Source organism: Natator depressus, chromosome 21, assembly GCF_965152275.1.
Source record: "Natator depressus isolate rNatDep1 chromosome 21, rNatDep2.hap1, whole genome shotgun sequence".
Lineage (NCBI taxonomy): Eukaryota > Metazoa > Chordata > Testudines > Cheloniidae > Natator > Natator depressus.
This window is the reverse complement of record NC_134254.1, coordinates 15,742,947-15,765,045: the sequence shown is the minus strand read 5'-3', so window position 1 is coordinate 15,765,045 and position 22,099 is coordinate 15,742,947. Positions and strand designations below refer to the sequence as shown.

Below are 22,099 nucleotides of genomic sequence, written 5' to 3'. Positions count from 1 at the left end.
TACTTCTCCCCGAAGATGCACACCCGCAATACCCTGTCCCGCACCTTGCTCTGGAGTCCTCTTTCCCCCTGGGCCCTGGGGATGCCAGCACGCCAGGAAGGGGGGTGCTCACCTTTGCAGTAGATCTCCCCTTCTTTGTCAGCCAGCGTGGTGGATTCCAGGCCTTTGCCACAGTTGGCGCACCGGAAACAGGCCTTGTGCCACGACTGTGGGGAGAGGAGCAGAGAGCGGTCAGAGGGTGCGGGGCACAGAGCAGGGGGCCGTTCAGGCAGTCCCCCACTGGTAGGACACCCAGGGCGTGTCAGTTCCCTGGCTCTCCCCAGCAGCACCCCCAGGGCCCTGCCCGCAGGGGAAGCTCTACAGTGAAAAGTGCCTTTTTCCAAGGCCCCGATCACAATCCCATTCTCCCCAGAAGGAGTTCAACCATGCTAGAGCCTGGGTCAGACCAGTCAGACACCGTTAAAATGTGGCTTGATCTCCACGGGACAGTGGATTTAAGACGAGTGTGTCTCTGGGGTACCCAGATCCCCCCAGTGTAGCTGTTTCTAGCAGCATAGCTTTGGCTTTACCCTTTCGCAGGCCCTGGCTGGTATCCCCAGCATTACATGGAAGGACTGGCTTTAATCACACTTCCTTTTGTCTGGGCAGGATCCTCCTGCCAACAAACCCCAGTGCCCAGCCCCTCCTTAAAGAGGTTTTAAAGCTTCCGAGCGCAAGTCCCAAATCACAGCCAGAATTTTCCTGGGAAGCAGCATCCGGCCCTAGCCTAGCTCACATATTCCATTCCCCATGTAACACAATGCCCCTCAATAGCTTGTCTGCATCAGGGACTGAACCCAGGACCTCAGCACACAAAGTGGAGACAGAGCCATGCTGGGAGCATGGGCTACCCCTGCACCCATTGGATCAGCTCCGGCAAAGTCACCCATTACCATGGTGAGATGAAACTAACTGGCTCGTCAGAAAAGATCCCAGGCGAGTGGGATTTCGGAGGCTGTTCTAATCCAGATCTCAACCAGGCATGCATGAAACATGCTCCTTTAACCTTGTTTCCAAACTACCAGCCACCCACAGTTTAGGATTTGCTCCTGTAAAGAATTAACTCTTAAACATTAGGCTGCTGTTGATCAGCAAAACTCCTCTGAAGTCAGCCCAGCTGCGGTGATTCGATTCGCATCCCCTAGGGATCTGGCGAGAGCCCCGGCTCTGTATTCTAGAGATGAATGCACCCTAAAGCACTAGAATCAGAACAGGGCACCAATGAAAGTTACATCCCGATGTTGAGACCAAAGGCACCAGGCTGACTTTTAAAACTCGGGCTCTCCCAGCTGCTCCCAGAATTCCTAATGCATAAATCAGTGGAGTTGCAAATAGTGAGAGCTGCTGACACAGGAGTTCAAAAAAAACAAACAAAAAAAACCCCCTGCTTTGGAAACATGGAACCTTCTTTGGGAAAATAAAATGTGGACTTGGGGTAGAGGCAGGAGGCGGAGACAACAGGCTGAATTATGCCACCAGCAGAAGAATGATCAGTACATTTCAAGACACACACTGGTATCCTCTCTGAGTTTGTTTAGACACAGCAACGTTTCCAGCTTCAGCTACTCAAAGATGTAGAATGGCAAAGTCTCCCACTAAACACTGTGCCCCCATTTTTACTCTAAGGGTCTGTTTTCACTGCAGGGTCACAACGGGCTCTTATCTGGGTGTTTCCCCTAACCCCCCTCCCATCCACACACACAAAACCCTCTCACTCAAGTTTAGTGGTTCTTCCAGCCCAGGCTAGCTGGCCCAAGCCTGGTTCCACTTCCGCTCAGGCTGGTGACCCACCCACTTTGCAGTGAGGACACAAAAGGCTACCAGTAGTTCTCAACCTATTTACCATTGTGGGCCGCATCCAATACAGCCTCTATGGCCCTGAGGAGGTCACATGGGCCGCAGCTCTGTGCTGATTGGGCCACAAGTGGCCCGTGGGCCACAGGTTGAGAACCACTGGGCTAAACCCACTTGAAAGCCAGTAGCCTTCCGATGCCTTCCCACAATTCCATGTGCCCAGGACAGACAATCATAGAATCATAGAATATCAGGGTTGGAGGGGACCTCAGGAGGTCATCTAGTCCAACCCCCTGCTCAAAGCAGGACCAATCCCCAATTAAATCATCCCAGCCAGGGCTTTGTCAAGCCTGACCTTAAAAACTTCTAAGGAAGGAGATTCTACCACCTCCCTAGGTAACGCATTCCAGTGTTTCACCACCCTCCTAGTGAAAAAGTTTTTCCTAATATCCAACCTAAACCTCCCCCACTGCAACTTGAGACCATTACTCCTTGTCCTGTCATCTTCTACCACTGAGAATAGTCTAGAACCATCCTCTTTGGAACCACCTCTCAGGTAGTTGAAAGCAGCTATCAAATCCCCCCTCATTCTTCTCTTCTGCAGACTAAACAATCCCAGTTCCCTCAGCCTCTCCTCATAAGTCATGTGTTCCAGACCCCTAATCATTTTTGTTGCCCTTCGCTGGACTCTCTCCAATTTATCCACATCCTTCTTGTAGTGTGGGGCCCAAAACTGGACACAGTACTCCAGATGAGGCCTCACCAATGTTGAATAGAGGGGAACGATCACGTCCCTCGATCTGCTCGCTATGCCCCTACTTATACAGCCCAAAATGCCATTGGCCTTCTTGGCAACAAGGGCACACTGCTGACTCTTATCCAGCTTCTCGTCCACTGTAACCCCTAGGTCCTTTTCCACAGAACTGCTGCCTAGCCATTCGGTCCCTAGTCTGTAGCTGTGCATTGGGTTCTTCCGTCCTAAGTGCAGGACCCTGCATTTATCCTTATTGAACCTCATCAGGTTTCTTTTGGCCCAATCCTCCAATTTGTCCAGGTCCCTCTGTATCCTATCTCTGCCCTCCAGCGTATCTACCACTCCTCCCAGTTTAGTATCATCCGCAAATTTGCTAAGAGTGCAATCCACACCATCCTCCAGATCATTTATGAAGATATTGAACAAAACCGGCCCCAGGACCGACCCCTGGGGCACTCCACTTGACACCGGCTGCCAACTAGACATGGAGCCATTGATCACTACCCGTTGAGCCCGACAATCTAGCCAACTTTCTACCCACCCTACAGTACACTCATCCAGCCCATACTTCTTTAACTTGCTGACAAGAATACTGTGGGAGACAGTGTCAAAAGCTTTGCTAAAGTCAAGAAACAATACATCCACTGCTTTCCCTTCATCCACAGAATCAGTAATCTCATCATAGAAGGCGATTAGATTAGTCAGGCATGACCTTCCCTTGGTGAATCCATGCTGACTGTTCCTGATCACTTTACTCTCGTCTAAGTGCTTCAGGATTGATTCCTTGAGGACCTGCTCCATGATTTTTCCGGGGACTGAGGTGAGGCTGACTGGCCTGTAGTTCCCAGGATCCTCCTTCTTCCCTTTTTTAAAGATTGGCACTACATTAGCCTTTTTCCAGTCATCTGGGACTTCCCCCGTTCGCCACGAGTTTTCAAAGATAATGGCCAATGGCTCTGCAATCACATCCGCCAATTCCTTTAGCACTCTCGGATGCAACTCGTCCGGCCCCATGGACTTGTGCATGTCCAGCTTTTCTAAATAGTCCCTGACCACCTCTTTCTCCACTGAGGGCAGGCCATCTACTCCCCATGTTGCGATGCCCAGCGCAGCAGTCTGGGAGCTGACCTTGTTAGTGAAGACAGAGGCAAAAAAAGCATTGAGCACATTAGCTTTTTCCACATCCTCTGTCACTAGGTTGCCTCCCTCATTCAGTAAGGGGCCCACTCTTTCCTTGGCTTTCTTCTTGTTGCCAACATACCTGAAGAAACCCTTCTTGTTACTCTTGACATCTCTTGCTAGCTGCAGCTCCAGGTGCGATTTGGCCCTCCTGATTTCATTCCTACATGCCCGAGCAATATTTTTATACTCTTCCCTGGTCATATGTCCAACCTTCCACTTCTTGTAAGCTTCTTTTTTATGTTTAAGATCCGCTAGGATTTCACCATTAAGCCAAGCTGGTCGCCTGCCATATTTACTATTCTTTCGACTCATCGGGATGGTTTGCCCCTGTAACCTCAACAGGGATTCCTTGAAATACAGCCAGCTCTCCTGGACTCCTTTCCCCTTCATGTTAGTCCCCCAGGGGATCTTACCCATCCGCTCCCTGAGGGAGTCAAAGTCTGCTTTCCTGAAGTCCAGGGTCCGTATCCTGCTGCTTACCTTTCTTCCCTGTGTCAGGATCCTGAACTCGACCATCTCATGGTCACTGCCTCCCAGATTCCCATCCACTTTTGCTTCCCCCACTAATTCTTCCCTGTTTGTGAGCAGGAGGTCAAGAAAAGCTCCCCCCCTAGTTGGCTCGTCTAGCACTTGCACCAGGAAATTGTCCCCTACGCTTTCCAAAAACTTCCTGGATTGTCTATGCACCGCTGTATTGCTCTCCCAGCAAATATCAGGAAAATTAAAGTCACCCATGAGAACCAGGGCGTGCGATCTAGTAGCTTCTGCGAGTTGCCGGAAGAAAGCCTCAAGTTCTCCCACAATTCACTGGCAGAGACTCAGAGCAGCTCAGTTTGCTGCAGCATGCAGAACCATGGGACATGGCCCCAGTAGTCCAAGCTACGCCCACGAGGATCACAGCCCCAGTGAGGACCCAGTAACACGAGTCAGGCTTTGCAATGTGGCGGCTCACGGCCGGGCGAGGCTAACCTGCCTGCTCAGACCCAGGTGCCAAGCCACCGGGCTAGCTCTGCAGTGAAGACACACCTGTATATGAAGGGTGGCCTGGTGCAGGGAAGGGGCCTTCCTGGACTGTAGAGCCAGTGGGTCAGACTCTGCCTCAGCTACACACATGGGGCTAGGGGCATGGGCAGAACTTTGTCCGGGTCCCAGGGCTGGACTAGCAGTGGCGGCCCCAGGCTGGGACTGAGAGGCATCAGCAGAGCTGTGTACCGAGAGCCCAGGGCTGGACTAGTGGAGGGTGCTGCAGGTCAGGACTGCACAGAGGTCCTGGGGGGCAAGGCAGAGTCTAAGATTGGAATAGCAGGAGATGCTACAGAGGCGTTAGCAGAGCTGTATGTGTTCACAGGGCAAGGCCAGGGGAAGACCCAAAGAGTCTGGAGACTTCATCAGCCTGCCTTATGCAGGGGCCAGTGCTGCGGGAGAGAGGAACCAATGGTCTGAAGACTTAGGAAGCCACCGGCTGGGTGAACTGGGCTGTGGAAGCCAGATCCAGCCTTCTAGAGCCTAAGGAGAGAATGCCAACATGGGGGTTTCCTTGCAGTAGACTTGTCTTCCAGCCCAGGGCTGTGATGCACATCATTCTCCGCCCAGGGCATGGGGTGGGGGGGCAGGAGAAGGGACCAGCCATGATCCCCTGGGATCAGGGAGATGGAGAGGACCTGTGGCTACCCCATGCATGCGGCTCTCTGCCACCTGCACGTATCATAAAGACAGGATTTTCAGAAGGGGCCAGCACCACCCTGAGGAGCCAGAGTCTCAAAAAAGCTCACAGCACATTGGGCGCTAGCTGATCTCTTGAAAATCCAGCCCCATTTGTGGGTGTTGGACCATCTGGCCCACGATAGCATCTGGGCTTGGCCCTGGATCATGAGCCCTAGCTCATGGACCCTTTCAGAGCTCTCAGCCACATGCTGACTCAAGAACCACCACCCTGCAGTCATCTCCCCCCACAGCACTGCTGTCTTACCTTCCCAGCGCCAATCACCTTCTCAGCAGCATACACGGCCTGCCCGCAGCGGGGGCAGCCGTCGGCACCACCCACCTTCTGGGCCAACTTGGAGGCATTGGGGTTGTTGGTGGGCTGGTGGGGCTGGCTCCTGTTGGATTCCAGTTAGGGAGAGAGTTAGTTACCTGACCTGCATGACTGGGAAGCAGCAGCAGACAGGGGCAGCTGATGAGACAGGGGGGCTCCACATTCAGGGAAGAAGAAAAGAGGTCTCTGCTAGGGCCAGATTGTGAGAAGTGCTCAGCACACGGGTTCCTGTTGGGGGCTGAGCCCTTTGGAAGCTCTGGGCATCTACACACTGGGAGAGAAGGGTTAGAACATTCCCCGCAGGGGGCACACAGTGCAGGCGTGCTCCATGGGGGGCCTGCTTCCATTAGTGAAGCACGGCCCTGACGGATCAGGGCGCTACCATGAGAGACGGCAGGCTAGAAGCACTGTCGCTCCCATCATGTTGCAGGGGGCCAGCAATTCCGGCTGGAGAAGCTCCTCCCACAGCCTGGATGGCTTCCTAGGTGCTATAAGCCAAGGCGGGGGGGGAGAGTTCAAGACTTCAGCACAACATTTTGTCAAAATCCTTACTGCTGTTTGACTGAAGTTTCCCTTTCCCCACCAGCTCTGCAAGGCGCACCAGGCAAGGTCTGCACTGCCCCCAAAAGGTGGGTGTTTACAGCACGAGGTGCCGGAGTCCTTCACTCGATGGAGGTAGGCGAGTCAACCCGATACCCTGCACCTGAGATTGACCCCGACTAGCTCTCTGTAGCCGAACCCAGCACCCACCGTCAGCACTGGTTCGGTTTCAGCAGCTCTCTTGGTATGGACATGTTATTAGGATGGACTGAATTACAAAGCGCGCTTACCAAGGGATGCTGCTGCACAGCCGGGGATCACGTGCGCACCAAAGGCTCCGGTGGCCAATGATGGACCGAGAGAACGTCTACACTGCAGCATGTGTGCGCGAGCGCCGTTGCAGCTTATGTAGACATTCCCATGCTCGCTGTATTCTAAGTAGCTGTCTGAAAACAGACATGAGGGTACAGTGATGCAGGCATCACCCTGGGATGCACCAATGAGTACACAGCCAGGGGGGTCAAGCAGCCTTGCCCAGCCTGCACGGACGTCCACACCACAACATCTTCACTTCTATTTTTAGCAAGCTAGCTAGGGTACAGCTAGCACAGGTAAGTCTACACAAGCTGCAAGTCACAGCCCTGGCTGCCATGCAAACCTAACTGTAGACTGAACATCCGGCCAGATCATCTGAAGGACCTAGCTAGAGATCAATCCAGGTGGCGCTTGATCTTCAAGGGGGCTACGTCCCTTTGGGATTTGCCTTGATGATGATGAACTCCATCGAGGTAAGAACTCCAGCACCTCTGGGATTTTACAGTGAGGCCACCTCAACAGAGCAATGACACTGTAAACATACACCTTTGTTGGGCAGTGAAGACACAGCTGAAAGGCTGGTGTACATAAGAAAATTTGTGCAACCCGGCAGCATTGCTCAGGGGTGTGAAAATCCACACCCCTGAGTGACGTCAAGCCAACCTAACCCCCAGGGTAGACAGCACTAAGTTGATAGAAGAACTCTTCCATCGACCGAGCTACTGCCTCTTGGGGAGGTGCATTAATCACAGCAATGGGAAATCCCCTCCTGTCACTCATTTGCTGTAGCGAGTGTCTACACCAAAGCACTGCAGCTGTGCCACTGAAGCATTTTGAGTGTAGACATAGCCTAAGCCAAGCTTTGATTGCATTGGGCCCCGGAGTAGAGACCTCCTGTTCTTCCTGGTCACTTGAACTACCCAAGAGGGCAAGGGCTACTGGTCTCGTTAGGCTCCTGCTAGGTTACGTTCTAGCTGCCAGCTTGATTCTGTTCTCAGGGTTGCCTTTGTTAACGGCAGGGGGCATCATCTCAGCAGGTGAATGGCCCAGCTAGACTCCCAGCTGCAGCCAGGCACTAGACTGATCCAGTCAGAGGATCCTGGGCAGAGGCTGGCATTTACAAGGCTGGGAAGAGCCTGCCAGCCAAACTGCTGACTACTAGAGGTCAGGAGAGTGCAGAACTTTACACTGAAATAGAAGGACGCGGTAGAAAGCAGGATCTCTTTAGAACAGGAAATGCTAGCAGAGCTTCTCAGCTCCCCGGGGTCCACAGTGCCCCTCCCCACTGAGGCACCCAGAGCTGGGATGCGGGTACCTCTCTCCAATTCCCTTTTATAGTCACTATTTTTTAAATGAAGGCTCCAACTCACTCTTCGTATTTGATTCCCAGCGACTCTCCTTTGTCGGTGCTCAGGGTCCCTGCTCCCTGCCCATAGCCGTAGCCTTTGGGGCCATACTTCTTGCCATAGCAGGACTTGCAATAGATCTCTTCCCCGTGCACAGCCACGGTGGTGCTGTCCAGGTTCTTTCTACAGACCACTGGAGAGGAGCAAGGGGAATGTCACCCGCAGACCTTGGCCAGGAATCATCTCTGGCTTCTGGGCAGCCAGAACACACTAGCAAGTCGGAGAGCATCAGTTCTCCCAAGACATTATGTGTCAGATTTTAAGGAGTAAGGAAATTCCCAGACAAAACCTTTGTTAATGTGGAGTGTGCAGAGCAACATACAGATGAAAATTCGTACAGGAACATTGGCATGAGTTAAAAACAACCGATCCACCCACCCAGGTAAAAGCCAGGAAGTTCAGAGTTAAAAGGTGAAATTGACATTAACCCCAATGCTGCCAGTGGGCAGAGTGGATGCAATTTGGGAAACGACAAATTATGAAATCCCTTTACAAAGCTCATCTGCACAGTTCTAAGGGTTAATCAGGAATGGTGCAGGCAGGGGAGGGCTGCAATGGATGGTCAGTGATCCCAACCTTCAAGGGATCGGCTCCATGGGACGATAGCAGAAAGTGTGTGTGTGCCAGGAGAAAGTCCAGCTCGGCCCAGGCCAACCCTGACTGGAGCGTGCTCCTGCCAATCAGGAGACTGGCAGCTTAGATAGCCGATGACAGGCAACACAGACAGCACTCTTGGATGCTTAGACACACTTGACCTCCAAGCCCTAGCGCGGGATCAGATAATCCAAGAGGAAGTCGTAGGGGCAGGGAGGCGCAGGATCAGAGGTAGGGCAGCGCTCACAACATCCCAGCTGGCAGTTACCTACCTCCGGCCGTAAAGGAACAAAGAGGCTGGAGGAGGGAAACAGCGGCTAGCCCAGCAACAGCCAAACACTGGTGTGTGTCTGACAGACTCAACCCCCATCCCACACGCATGCCTTAAATGTCAGCAGGAAGCCGCTCCCCGTGGCCTGCTTGTCTCCTTGCCAGAAGAAAAATTTCTTGCCCTTAAACAATGTTTCAAGAATGCAAACACAGAGCCGAGTGCTCCCCTCTGAACGCTCTGCAGGCCCAGCACTTTTCACCTAAATATGGGATCTTAAATCTGCGCTTCCCATCCCCATGACTAAATATGGTGCTTTTCCTCCTGGGCAGCAGCTCCCCGGGCGCTCTCTGTGCTTGGAGAGTAGGAGGGGGAAAAAGGAAAAGGACAGTTTTTGCCATGTAAGGAGGGTTATGTCAGGAATTTCTGCGGGTTAAGAGCTTCCCAAGCCCCCTGTAGCAGAGCTGGGCTGGTATTCGGAGCCCATCTAGCCCAGCGGTTCAGCAAATCCCCACCAGCTGAGCCATCAGGCATTTAATCTTCACTTAAAACTTACACAGCTACGTCGGTCACGGGGGGCGGGGGGAGAAAAGCACACCCACAGCCAATACAGCAGTGCTGGCAGAAGCCCCAGTGTAGACGCAGCTATGCTGACAGAACTGTGCTTCTGTGGGCCCGGCCAATGTCCTTTGGGAAGGTGCTGTTCCTACACAGGCAGAAAACTCCTTCTGTCAGCCGATGCTGCACCCACACCAGGGCGTACCTAGGCCCTGCAGGCCAGCTGCAGCCTTACGCTGGGGAGAAGGAAACAAACAAAGACCAGGGCTCGCAGGCGTGCCCCAGTTCCTGTGCGGGGAAGCAGACACCAGAATGCACCTGTCGGGTGGGGCGATCCTGTGCCCTTGCATAAACTCCGGATTCTGTGGAAACTCCTCCCCTTCCCCTGCCAGTTACGATCTCTGGGGAACTACATTTCTTGGGACAGGAGGTGCCGGCAGTGGAAAGCAGCTGCACTACTCAACCCAGCGTTTCTCGGAGCACAGGTGACCCCCACCCAGGTGGGAGCTAGTGCATCAGTTGCCGGCCTCCTTTCCAGTGCTGGGTGGCATGTGGAGGCCGCCGTATGGATGGGCTCAGGCTACGACTGCCAGATGGGTGAGGGTGGCCCAGGCACCGAACTGTCAGCATCGGGCATGCTGCAGGCATTTGGTCACCAGAATGGCCAGCAAGCACAAGGCAAAGCAGCATCCTCTGTCCACAGATCCCCAGGTCCTGCAGGGTTCAAAGACCACACTCCAGCCGCCTGCAAGGTCCCACACAAACCCTTCTTTCTTCATTCAGAGGCAAGGCAGAGATGCGCCCTCATGGAGTTTCTAGCCCTCCACACCGCTAGCATGGCTTTGCTGTGGGATGGTACAGCCAGGGCTTTAAAATGGTGCATTTAGGCATCTAGGGGGCCTGCGCTTTAGACCCTAGTGTGGTTTAGGGTTAGTGTTTCATTTAGCAATGTGGGGGCGGAAGTTGCATGGATGTTTTCCCAAAGCACCCCTGACATTTCAGTCCCCATATCACCCACAATGCTTTGCAAAAATCCCTTCCCCACGTCTGGAGGAGAACGGAGAGCTGCTCCCAGCCCAGCAGTAATTAGCCAAATGTCAGCCGTCTGGGTCTGCTCTGCAGTGGCGGGGGCATGTTTACATTGCTGGCAAGAGCAAGCAGGCCACGGCATTGCCATGTCAATGGAAAGGCCAGGACCCCGTGGGGCACTGTACTCACGGCACAAGAAGCAGGACTTGTGGAAGCTGTTGCCTTCGCACTGCACCTCCTCGGCGAAGTACACGGTCTTCCGGCACAGGCCGCATTTCTTCCCTCCGCCCCAGTTCGGCATCCTGTGGGAAGCAGACAGAAAAAAACAGATTCACCCCAAGGGCACTGAGCAAGACAACCGCTGGATGGTGCAATTAGAACCCAGGACACCCCGCAGGTGCCGGGGAAAGATCCTAATGTCAGAGGGACATCTCAAAACCCAGGTGTGTAGGCTCCAACCAAGGACATACGCTCTGCACCTAAGTCACATGATGCACAGATTGGAGCTGCATACGCTGGCATTGCCTGCAAATCCCAGCAACGTTTCCACTTGTGTCCCAGAACTTTCTTGCCTGGAGCTGGAGCATTGCATTCTGGCGCTTGCAGTTAGTCCAGGTGCCCCTAGGTATAAGGGAAGAGTGGTGGGATGCATTTGGTACATGGGACACACACTGGCTGCCTCAGTGGTGTCCTCAGCAGCTCTCCATCTGGCCCATGGCCGGGCCTAGATCCGTCTCTCTGCTCAGTGTGGCGATTCAGCTACCCTGGAGTGCTAGGCGGGGCATGGGCAGGAGATCAGATTCTTGGGTCACAGGGCACGCAACAGAGATTTGCGACCCTACAACATGGAGAAATAAGACACCTCTTCATTGCTTTGCCAGAGGTACAGGAATTTCCTCATTTCCTTGGACGCCTAGGCCAAGGAATTTTAGGGGAGAAAAGGAATCTAGATTAACAGCACTTCTCCTGGGCCCCAGGTCTGTCTAAAGTGCTCCTCACCATAGCGTCACCTCCGGACGTGAGAATTTTTGTCCCCTTTGGGCATGACTGACCCTGTACTCTTCACCAGGCCAGAGAGAACCAGCAACTCCCCGTTATAAAAGGGTAAAGGAATGGGAGCTGGAAAGCGGAGAGGAAGAGAAGAGAATCTGCACAGGCTCAAACAGACCGAGTCTCACCCCGCATTCTGAGCCCTGGTTATCTCCCAGTGGAATGACAAAGCAACAGGCCTGGGGCAACATTCCCCAGGGACTGGCGAGCTGGAGTGTGGGGGATGAGAGGGCTGGAAGAGCAGCCTGAAAAATGTCACTAGAATCTGAACATCTGTCCTGCATCTGCTGGTGAGGATGAGAGAGGGGAAGGGGATCCTAGATAAAGGCAAGAGACAACATCTGTCACTGCGCCATGTATACCCAGACTCTGCAGTCCTCCCTATGCCCCAACTGCACGCACTATTGGAGTATTAGCCTTCCACATGGCCTCCCTGTTCCTGGGAGATTGTAGTTTTATCTTGGATCCAACGCCAGAGAAGAGAATCAAGGAAGCCCAGGATATCTGGAGACATGCCCACAGACTTGACAAATGTCACAAAACATTTAATTGCCTTGTCTAGGCCAGCCCTGAAGTTTTAACTTGACTGTCGTGGGTAGAAAGTGGGGCTTCCTATGGGGTCTCCTCTTTTCCTGGAAACTCAGTGCCAAAAGGGTATCAGAAGGAGACCACCGAGTTGAGGCCCTCCATGTGCGACCCCAAGTTTTATAAAGTGCTGAGTAATCAATCAGGATCAGGCCTTCAGCTAACCCCCAAGGACAGATCAAGACATTATTCATTGTCTAAACTGGCTTCTCAGTGCATTGCAGGCCCTGATACCCTTCCAGGGCCAGTCTCATCCTCTGCCCCCGCCAGCCCGACGGCACTGGGCTGTAGAGTGGTTGGGACAGTGCTTGCTCTGGTGTCCTACAGCCAGGTAGAGAGATTATTCCAAGGACCGTGCACCCGGTGGGAACACGCAGCCTTGTGCTCTTTGGCACAACATCAGTGAAAGCAGCAGGGCAAGTTCCCAAGAAATACAGACGGGTTTGCCCAGACTGACGCCACACACCAGCCAGAAGAGTTAACAGCCTCCGCCAGCTTGAGTACTACAGCTATGATGAAAAAGAAGCATGGTTCAGTGGTTGCAGGGGAGGGGGCGAGAGGGGAGGGGAAAGCCTGGATCTGGGGGCCATTCCTTATTCTCTCTCGGACTCCCTCTGTAACCTAGGGCAAGTCACAGCCTCCTTGTGCCTCAGGTCCCCCGTCTGTAAAATGGGGTCATACCCCTGCCCTGCCTCACAGGTGGTTGAGGAGAATAAGTGCACTGAAGACAGTGAGACCCTCAAATACGGCCCCATCACTGCACTATAGATATTTTAGACTGAGAGGTGAGGCTGCAGACTCCACCTGCCCACACAGTCCCGGTGAGATTGCCCCCTTGGAGTGTTGGCAGCATCAGGCTGTCGTTCTTCTGTCAGGAGAGGTCGAGATCTTGCAGTAATGAAAGAGCTACATAAAATATTCCGCAAAACTCCTGAATTAGGGCTTGTCTACACTTGATATGCACAAGTGGCAGGGCTGTGACACTGCAGTGTAGACACTCACTACGGCAACAGAAGGGGTCCTCCCACCACTGTAGTTAATCCCCCCACCCCACTGCACCCCCCTCTACCCCAAGAGACCGTAGCTAGGCCAGCGGAAGAATTCTTCCATTGACCTAGGACTATCTATGCCAGGGGTGAGGTTGGCTTAACTACGTCACTCGGGAGAATGGGTTTTTCCACACCCCTTAGCAACACAGCTGGGTCAACCTAGCTTTTTAGTTGAGGCCAGGCCTTACGGTCAGTCACTCATTAAAGGACGTTGGTGATCTTAGCCTAGGCTCAAGTATGCCTGGACTCAGGACTGGGAAAGCAGAGAGCTCCAGGTCAGGACTGAGGGCTGGTCTATACTGAAAAAGTTACAGCAGGATCGCTTCATCTCTCGGGGGTGTGAAAATCCACCCCACGGAGAGACCTAGTGAAGCTGACCTCACCCCTGGCATAGACAGCTCTAGGTTGATGGAAGAATTCTTCCGTCAACCTAGCTGCTACCGCTCAGGGAGGTGGTTAAACACCAGCAATGGGAGAACCCCTCCCGTCCTCATACGTAGCATCGAGGCTGAAGCGCGGCAGTCGTGCTGCACTAGTGTTTCAAGTGTAGACGTAGCCCAGTGGTTCTCAAACTTTTGCACTGGGTCACCCCTTTCACATAGCCAGCTTCTGAGTCCGACCCCCCTAATAAATTAAAACACACTTTTGTATATATTTAACACATTATAAATGCTGGAGGCAAAGTGGAGTTTGGAGTGGAGGCTGACAGCTCGAGACCCCCCCCCCCCCCATGTAATAACCTCGTGATCCCCTGCAGGGTCCCGACCCCCAGTTTGAGAACCCCTGACGTAGCCTGGGGGACAGAGCGGAGCCCAGCACCGGGCTAGCAGGGGAGGCTGCAGGACAGCACTCGTGCATTGGCGGAGCTGTGAAGAGGGCTGACCCGGCGGCTAGGCCTTGCTCTGGCAGTCCCTCGGAGTCACAGCAGAACATTCCAGTACCAAATATATGTAAGTGGCCTGCCTGAGTTGCAGGGATAAACAGCTACCTAGGATGGGGGATTGTGTCAAGGGACCACCTAAGGGTGTCTTATGGGCAGGGTGACCCACTTAGTTAAGATTAACTCCAGCAGTCTGCAGCTCCTTGCTCCTCCCCAGTGCCCTGCAGGCTGGGGTTTGTGCATTTTCCTTTCTGCTGCCCTGGATGGCCTTAAAAGGACTGTTTCTCAGAATCTAATTTCACTTGGCTGGGGTGGGAGGGAGCTCAGTCCCGCTCAAAAAGGGCGGCTCCCTGGAGAACAACAAAGCGGATATCAGCCATACAGCACCAGGCCGCAGGCAGCCCAGATGCAGACGCCCTGCAATTCCCAGGACAGTGCTCTGGGGAAGGCCACTTCTGTGATTAGAACAGAGCTTCTCTGACCCTTACAGTACAATCCTAAGCATTTGCCCACCCGCCCTATGTCAGATACCAGCCTCCCCTGTTTCAGAAGGGACAGAGAGACCCATCACCCCCTACTCCTCAGTTCGTCCCCTTCCCCCCCACTACTCCTGGACAAATTCCATTTCTAGTAACTGGCCAACCCTGTAGTTTCAGAGATACACACATATCTGTTGTTCAGTGCTCCAGCGTGTGCTGTGTTCCACCCCAGAGGCAGCTGCAACCAAGTTCAGTCTAGCAGGATTTGCTACAGCAGGCACTGAATCCAACTGTTTGTCCCCCTCAAAGGAACAGGTTTTTTCAGGAGCAGTTGTGGGAGAGGGGTCGGGATGATCCCTCTTTGACCCCAGTTGTATGACAGATTTAACGGTGCAGACGCAGCCTAAGAGATTGTGAAAGTAGAATGAATTATATTGAAATTATAATTCATTAAAGAAATGCTACTTGAAGGGTTTGTTGAAATATAGTTGTCAGGAAGAGAAACATTAAGGAGTGTGAGACAATGGGTCCTCAAACTAATTAACTTAGAGCTCCTACTGAGCTAGGAGATTGGTAAACGTTAGTATGCAAATAAGATATGCATGTATATTTGTCAGTTTCTCTTTCTTTTGTCTCTTATGTTAACTTGGCTTTGGCTTAGCTGTATAAATAAGTCATCTTGAACCTCACTCAGAGAGGGGCTCACATCTGGGTGCATTAGCAAAGCGCTTTGCTAATAAACAGAGTGGTCTGACAAATTATGTGAGTCCTGAATCTGACTTTCACAATTTGGAGGTTCCACCGAGATGGCAACCGTCTTCACTGGGGCCGTGTGACTCCTGACTGTTCTTAGGAAGACCGTGGCAAGCCGGCACCTGGGCATTTGGCCCGAGCGGTCCTCCGCCAGAATGGAAGGGTGCATGACCACAGTGAAGTCTACACCATCGAACCTGTTGGTTCCCACTCTGTTCTGGTAGGGATCCCGGGATCTGACATCAGGAATCTGGTCAGCTAATTATTTCTGTGTTTTGTCCGGACTGAGAACTGTCTTGTCTCTGTGTCTATCCGTCCTCCCTGTGGTGTGTTTGAGTCTGGGCGCCGTCTCCGTCCGGGGATCGGCTGACCAAAGGGTTCCTCTCCCCATGGTCTGAGTGAGTGAAATCTGCACAATCGCAGCCGCACCGCGCCTTGGGTAAAACCCTTGGTGTGAAAGCAAGAGCGAGGCAGTAGCCTGTGGGCTCCTTTTGTGTGTTGCACCGGGAATCGCTCTGACGAACCCGACTTTCCTTCTTGTGTGATTGGTGTGTGAAGTCCTCCTGTATGGGTAACCAGACGTCTAAGTCGGGACAGTTCCCTAAAAGGAACGCCGGCTCAGTTTATGTATTTTAGGAAGAGTCCGGACTCCTGTAAATTTCTGGAAAAATGGTCTAGGCTAAGGGGGTCAGGTCGAGTGGCTACTACCACCACTGTGCTTCTGTCCCCAGAAGCCTTTACAGCTATTCTGAGGGAAAATGGGCCCTTGTCCCACAGAAATGGTCTATAAGGGACTGCTGCAGGCAGCAGGCAGAGAGAGAATCGGATCAAAATTGTTTACTATTGGGTAATGTAATCAAAATCACTAAAGGATGGAAGGGGTTTCTATTGGAACTTAACTTGGCTGCTCCTGGTTGTGTCTAGTTGTACAAGATGGAAGTGTAATCGGGGTACAGTTGTGTAAAAAAGAGTAATCACAGTGCAAGGGATGTTAGGCAAAAGAGAATTTTGTGTGTGTGTATAGTGCTAAAATCTGAAGCTGTGTCTCAGCTATTACCTGAGAATAAACTTATAGCTTGGTACAGCAGAGAAACTATTGCAAACATGGTCTGTTGCACAAGAGGGGAAACTGAGGTACACCACCTCATGAATTTCATAAATGACCAGTGAGTGGGGTAATTCACTAGCCTGACTATAGAACAGCCTGACTATGGAACAAAATAAGTACAGCCTGGAGGTAATTCTTCTGTTTTTCCTGCAATTAGCAAGGAAATTTGGAAAAGAAAGTGGTATTATTATTAAGCAATAATCTGTCCCCACCAGAGGTTGGAAATTGTTCCTTTTGTTTTTAGACTCTACAAGCAAGCTGGCGCCAGCGGAAGAATAACTCAGAATACCATGGATATGTGTTTTGTGGTTGTTTGTCTGTGGTGTTTGTCTTGTTGCTAGCATTGTTGTGTTTTAATGAACAGAAAACCTCGTGACATGGGTGGGGGATGGCTTCAAAAGGCTGACCTTGGGGGGAAGGGGGGGGGAAATGTGTATGGGAATGCAAAAGGCTAACTCGGGAGAATCCCAAAATTCAGTGGCCACTGTTAGGATCTTCGGACAAAGACCGAGTAGACGTCTTAAAAGACAAACTCGGCCAACCTAAAGCTAAATTGGCAAGAGGAGAGGTTGATTGTTTCATGCAGTGGTGGGAAGAGGCAAATCATAGGTGGACAGAATCAAAACTTGCCTCTCTCAAAGATTCTGGCTTCTGTCCCACCAGATGCAACTCATTTTACTGTTGTTGATTTGTGCTCTGCTTTCTTTTCTGTCCTGGTTCACCCTGACTCCCAGTTCCTGTTTGCCTTTCCTTACAAGGGGCAACAGTACACATGGACCACACTGCTCCAGGGGTATACTGAAAGCCCGTCATATTTTTCCCAAGCATTAGCCCGAGACCTTGCTTTCCCGTCCAGGTCCACACTAGTCCAATATGTAGATGATCTACTCCTCTGTTCCCCTTCATTGTCTGCCTCTGAAACTGACTCTTTAGTGCTCCTTACTGCCCTAGCAAATAAGGGTCAAAGCGTCTCGCTCTAAACTACAACTCTGTCAAGCTTCTGTCACATACCTCGGCTTTCTCCTCTCCCAGGGTTCCCGTGCACTCTCTCTCACCTGCGTCCAAGCTATCCTTAGCTTTCCCCGACCCCGCTCCCCACGCCAGGTCTGGACGTTTTTAGGCATGGCTGGATTTTGCAGACAATGGATTCCCCAATATGCCCCCCTTGCAAAACATCTCCAGGAACTCACTCGATTCTCTGTGCCTGACCCCATGCCGTGGCCCCCTGAGGCCAGTTCTGCCTTTGTTTCCCTCAAACAGGGTTTGGCTTCTGCCCCTGCCTTAGGGCTGCCTGACTATTCTAAGCCTGTTACCCTTTTCTGCCATGAACAATCTGGGTGTGTGCTTGGAGTTCTCACTCAGATGCACGGAGAAAAGAACCGACCAGTGGCTTATTTCTCTGCCACTTTAGACCCTGTTGCCCAAGGCTTACCCCCCTGCCTGCGTGCAGTGGCTGCTGCAGCGCGCCTAGTCGAAATGTCTGAGTCCCTTGTTCTCCGCTCTCCTCTTACCCTCCTGGTCCCTCACTGACCTCACCCTGCTCCAAGGTTCTGCCCCAGAAACCGAGAAAGAATCCTGGGTTGCCCAAGGTTGCTCTCTACATCCCGATTCCTTTTGGCGCTCGCCTACTGGTGCCTTTCTAGCCCTCTTTTCACTCTACCCATCTCTGGCCGCCCTGCTACACAGTGTATCGCGTGTTGGAAAGAAGGGGATGGTCTCTGCTGTAACTAAGACAGGATGGTGGGCCCCCCCATTTTAGCTCTTTTGCAGCCCGCCACTGTGCAGCCCGTACCATTTGCCAACGCCATAATATTGGTAAACCTGTAAAAGCGGCCCAGGGGTTCCGGGGCCTGCCTCAAGCATCGTTCTTGCACAAATGCCTAAGTGTCAACAATATGAATTGATATTGGTTATGGTATGTTTATTCTCCGGTTGGACTGAAGCCTTTCCTTGTCACAAGGTTGACTTGCTGTCTGTTGGTAATGTTTGTTAAATCATATTATGCCTGCCAAGGGAATTCCTGCTACTCTGTCCAGTGATCGGAGTACACATTTTACTGGACAACTTGTTCAACACCTGGACCGTATATTGCATATCAAACACCTGTTGCACTGACCCTACCACCCACAGAGTGCAGGTGCAGTTGAAGGACGAAATGGTGTACTTAAGAATAAGCTTGCTAAAATTTGTGACTCTACAGGATTAAGCTGGCCAGTAGCCTTACCATTAGCCCTTATGGACATGAGATCCACTCCATCCCAAAGGCATAAATTAAGTCCCTTTGAAATTGTTATGGGACGCCCTATGCGAGCTATGACGACCATTACTCCCGTTCCAGATTTGAACTTGACTCACAATGCGCTCCTTCAGTATTGCGAGGGACTAATGCAAGCTGTAAGTCACTTCCATTCACAGGTTCGAGCCGCCTGGCCCGCGGAACCCACCTCCGACGCTTGCCACAGCCTCGAGCCAGGCGACTGGGTCTACGTACGGCGCCATCATCGAAAGCACGCCTGAGAGCCCCGGTGGAAGAGTCCTCATCAGGTACTGCTTACTACACAGACGGCTGTTAGACTATCTGGCACCGCAGCATGGATACATGCTTCACAGTGTAAAAAGGCACCATCCCCAGAGAACCAATCGTCACCTCAGGACGACGCAGAGTCAATTTTGACTCCAGAAGACGACGTAGAGGAACAGTCTGCAACGCCTTACAATCTATGCTCTCGTAAGGGTTGCCAGAAGCAGACGCTGTTCCTCGGCTGCTGGTATCTTACAGTCTGGGGAGACCACGGTGACAGTTCTTTTATCCAGCAGCAGGTCTGGATAGCTCAGACCCTTAATATTTCTAATTGCTGGGTCTGCAGCCACATGCCAGCCCACTCTCAAACTGGTGTTCCTGTCCTGGCTGTCCCACTCAGGTCCCCAGACCTCACGGGAGGGCCTCGTCCGTTTAACAAAATATGGAACAGCAATGACACTTGAAAAGCGGTGGGAATAAATGCATCTAAATGGATCAGTGTGGTGGAGGGAAAAGGTCATTGGTGTTGGGTGTGTAATGGGACAGGGCTGGATCTGGGGAAAAGCCGTTGCCTTCAGCATATTGTGGCCAATGATGTATGGGATTATTCAAACAAAACTAAAAAGTGGTGGGCCGGATATGGAGATATGAATTTTTTCTCAACCTGGGATCAAACAGAGAAATCAAATCTCATGTTCCCCCTACAGTAACCTTAGTGAAAACAATACAATCTTTCAATGTCATGCAAACAACACCACTCCTCGTAAGGAGAATTACTCTGTACCCTTTGGGGGATACTCCTCCTCCTTTGCAAACACCTATATGACAAATGGGTGCAACCGACCCTTCCTGGCCTTAATAGGCCATCACTGGGTGTGTGGGACCAGGGCTTATACCGCACTACCAGCTAATTGGTCAGGAATCTGTTATCCCGCCCGACTCTTCCCACAATTCCGAGTGCTAGGAACCTTCCCTCGAACGCCTCCGCAATTTCAGGCGAAAAAGAAGGGACTTAACAGATGCCCAGTGGTATGTAAATAACATAAGCCCCTTAACCTGGGAAGAGGCCATTGACGGTTCCTTCATACCATTAGTATCGCCCGAAGAGATAGGGCTCTAGTTCCTTGAGGGCCCACACCATGGCCAGGCACTCCTTCTCGATGGCCGCGTAGTGTTGCTCCCAGGGTAGCAACTTCTTGCTCAGGTACACGATGGGGTGTCTCTCCCCCTTTTCATCCTCCTGCATTAACACCGCCCCCAGTCCCGTGTCTGAGGCGTCGGTGAACACCACAAAGGGCTTGTCAAAGTCTGGGTTTGCCAGAACTGGGCCACTGACCACAGCCTCCTTCGGTACCCGGAAAGCCTCCTGGCACTGCTCGGTCCAGACCACCTTGTCTGGCTTCCCCTTCTTGCATAGCTCAGTGATGGGGGTGGCTATGGCACTAAAGTGGGGCACAAATCTTCGGTAGTATCCTGCCATCCCAATAAAGGCTTGGACCTGCTTTTTGGTGTGGGGAGCGGGCCAGTCTCTGATCACCTCAGTTTCTCTTTCTTTTGTCTCTTATGTTAAATTGGCTTTGGCTTAGCTGTATAAATAAGTCATCTTGAACCTCACTCAGAGAGGGGCTCACATCTGGGTGCATTAGCAAAGCGCTTTGCTAATAAACAGAGTGGTCTGACAAATTATGTGAGTCCTGAATCTAACTTTCACAATTTGGAGGTTCCACCGAGATGGCAACCGTCTTCACTGGGGCCGTGTGACTCCTGACTGTTCTTAGGAAGACCGTGGCAAGCCGGCACCTGGGCATTTGGCCCGAGCGGTCCTCCGCCAGAATGGAAGGGTGCATGACCACAGTGAAGTCTACGCCATCCAACCTGTTGGTTCCCACTCTGTTCTGGTAGGGATCCCGGGATCTGACATCAGGAATCTGGTCAGCTAATTATTTCTGTGTTTTGTCCGGACTGAGAACTGTCTTGTCTCTGTGTCTATCCGTCCTCCCTGTGGTGTGTTTGAGTCTGGGCGCCGTCTCCGTCCGGGGATCGGCTGACCAAAGGGTTCCTCTCCCCATGGTCTGAGTGAGTGAAATCTGCACAATCGCAGCCGCACCGCGCCTTGGGTAAAACCCTTGGTGTGAAAGCAAGAGCGAGGCAGTAGCCTGTGGGCTCCTTTTGTGTGTTGCACCGGGCATCGCTCTGACGAACCCGACTTTCCTTCTTGTGTGATTGGTGTGTAAATCCTCCTGTATGGGTAACCAGACGTCTAAGTCGGGACAGTTCCCTAAAAGGAACGCCGGCTCAGTTTATGTATTTTAGGAAGAGTCCGGACTCCTGTAAATTTCTGGAAAAATGGTCTAGGCTAAGGGGGTCAGGTCGAGTGGCTACTACCACCACTGTGCTTCTGTCCCCAGAAGCCTTTACAGCTATTCTGAGGGAAAATGGGCCCTTGTCCCACAGAAATGATCTATAAGGGACTGCTGCAGGCAGCAGGCAGAGAGAGAATCGGATCAAAATTGTTTACTATTGGGTAATGTAATCAAAATCACTAAAGGATGGAAGGGGTTTCTATTGGAACTTAACTTGGCTGCTCCTGGTTGTGTCTAGTTGTACAAGATGGAAGTGTAATCGGGGTACAGTTGTGTAAAAGAGTAATCACAGTGCAAGGGATGTTAAGCAAAAGAGAATTTTGTGTGTGTGTATAGTGCTAAAATCTGAAGCTGTGTCTCAGCTATTACCTGAGAATAAACTTATAGCTTGGTACAGCAGAGAAACTATTGCAAACATGGTCTGTTGCACAAGAGGGGAAACTGAGGTACACCACCTCATGAATTTCATAAATGACCAGTGAGTGGGGTAATTCACTAGCCTGACTATAGAACAGCCTGACTATGGAACAAAATAAGTACAGCCTGGAGGTAATTCTTCTGTTTTTCCTGCAATTAGCAAGGAAATTTGGAAAAGAAAGTGGTATTATTATTAAGCAATAATCTGTCCCCACCAGAGGTTGGAAATTGTTCCTTTTGTTTTTAGACTCTACAAGCAAGCTGGCGCCAGCGGAAGAATAACTCAGAATACCATGGATATATGTTTTGTGGTTGTTTGTCTGTGGTGTTTGTCTTGTTGCTAGCATTGTTGTGTTTTAATGAACAGAAAACCTCGTGAC

The 22,099-nt window shown here is 51.7% G+C and overlaps 1 protein-coding gene across 1 annotated transcript in view; it reads right to left on the bottom strand.

Moving 5' to 3' along the window:
* Window positions 1–22,099, bottom strand: part of CSRP1 (cysteine and glycine rich protein 1) — a 62,916-nt gene that overhangs the window by 2,953 nt on the left and 37,864 nt on the right. The window contains exons 2-5 of the mRNA XM_074935999.1: window positions 10,704–10,816; window positions 8,030–8,198; window positions 5,739–5,868; window positions 113–206 (exon numbers count right to left, since the gene is read on the bottom strand). Coding sequence (XP_074792100.1) covers window positions 113–206; window positions 5,739–5,868; window positions 8,030–8,198; window positions 10,704–10,815 — 505 coding nt within the window. The 5' untranslated portion in view covers window position 10,816. The remainder of the gene's footprint in view (window positions 1–112; window positions 207–5,738; window positions 5,869–8,029; window positions 8,199–10,703; window positions 10,817–22,099) is intronic.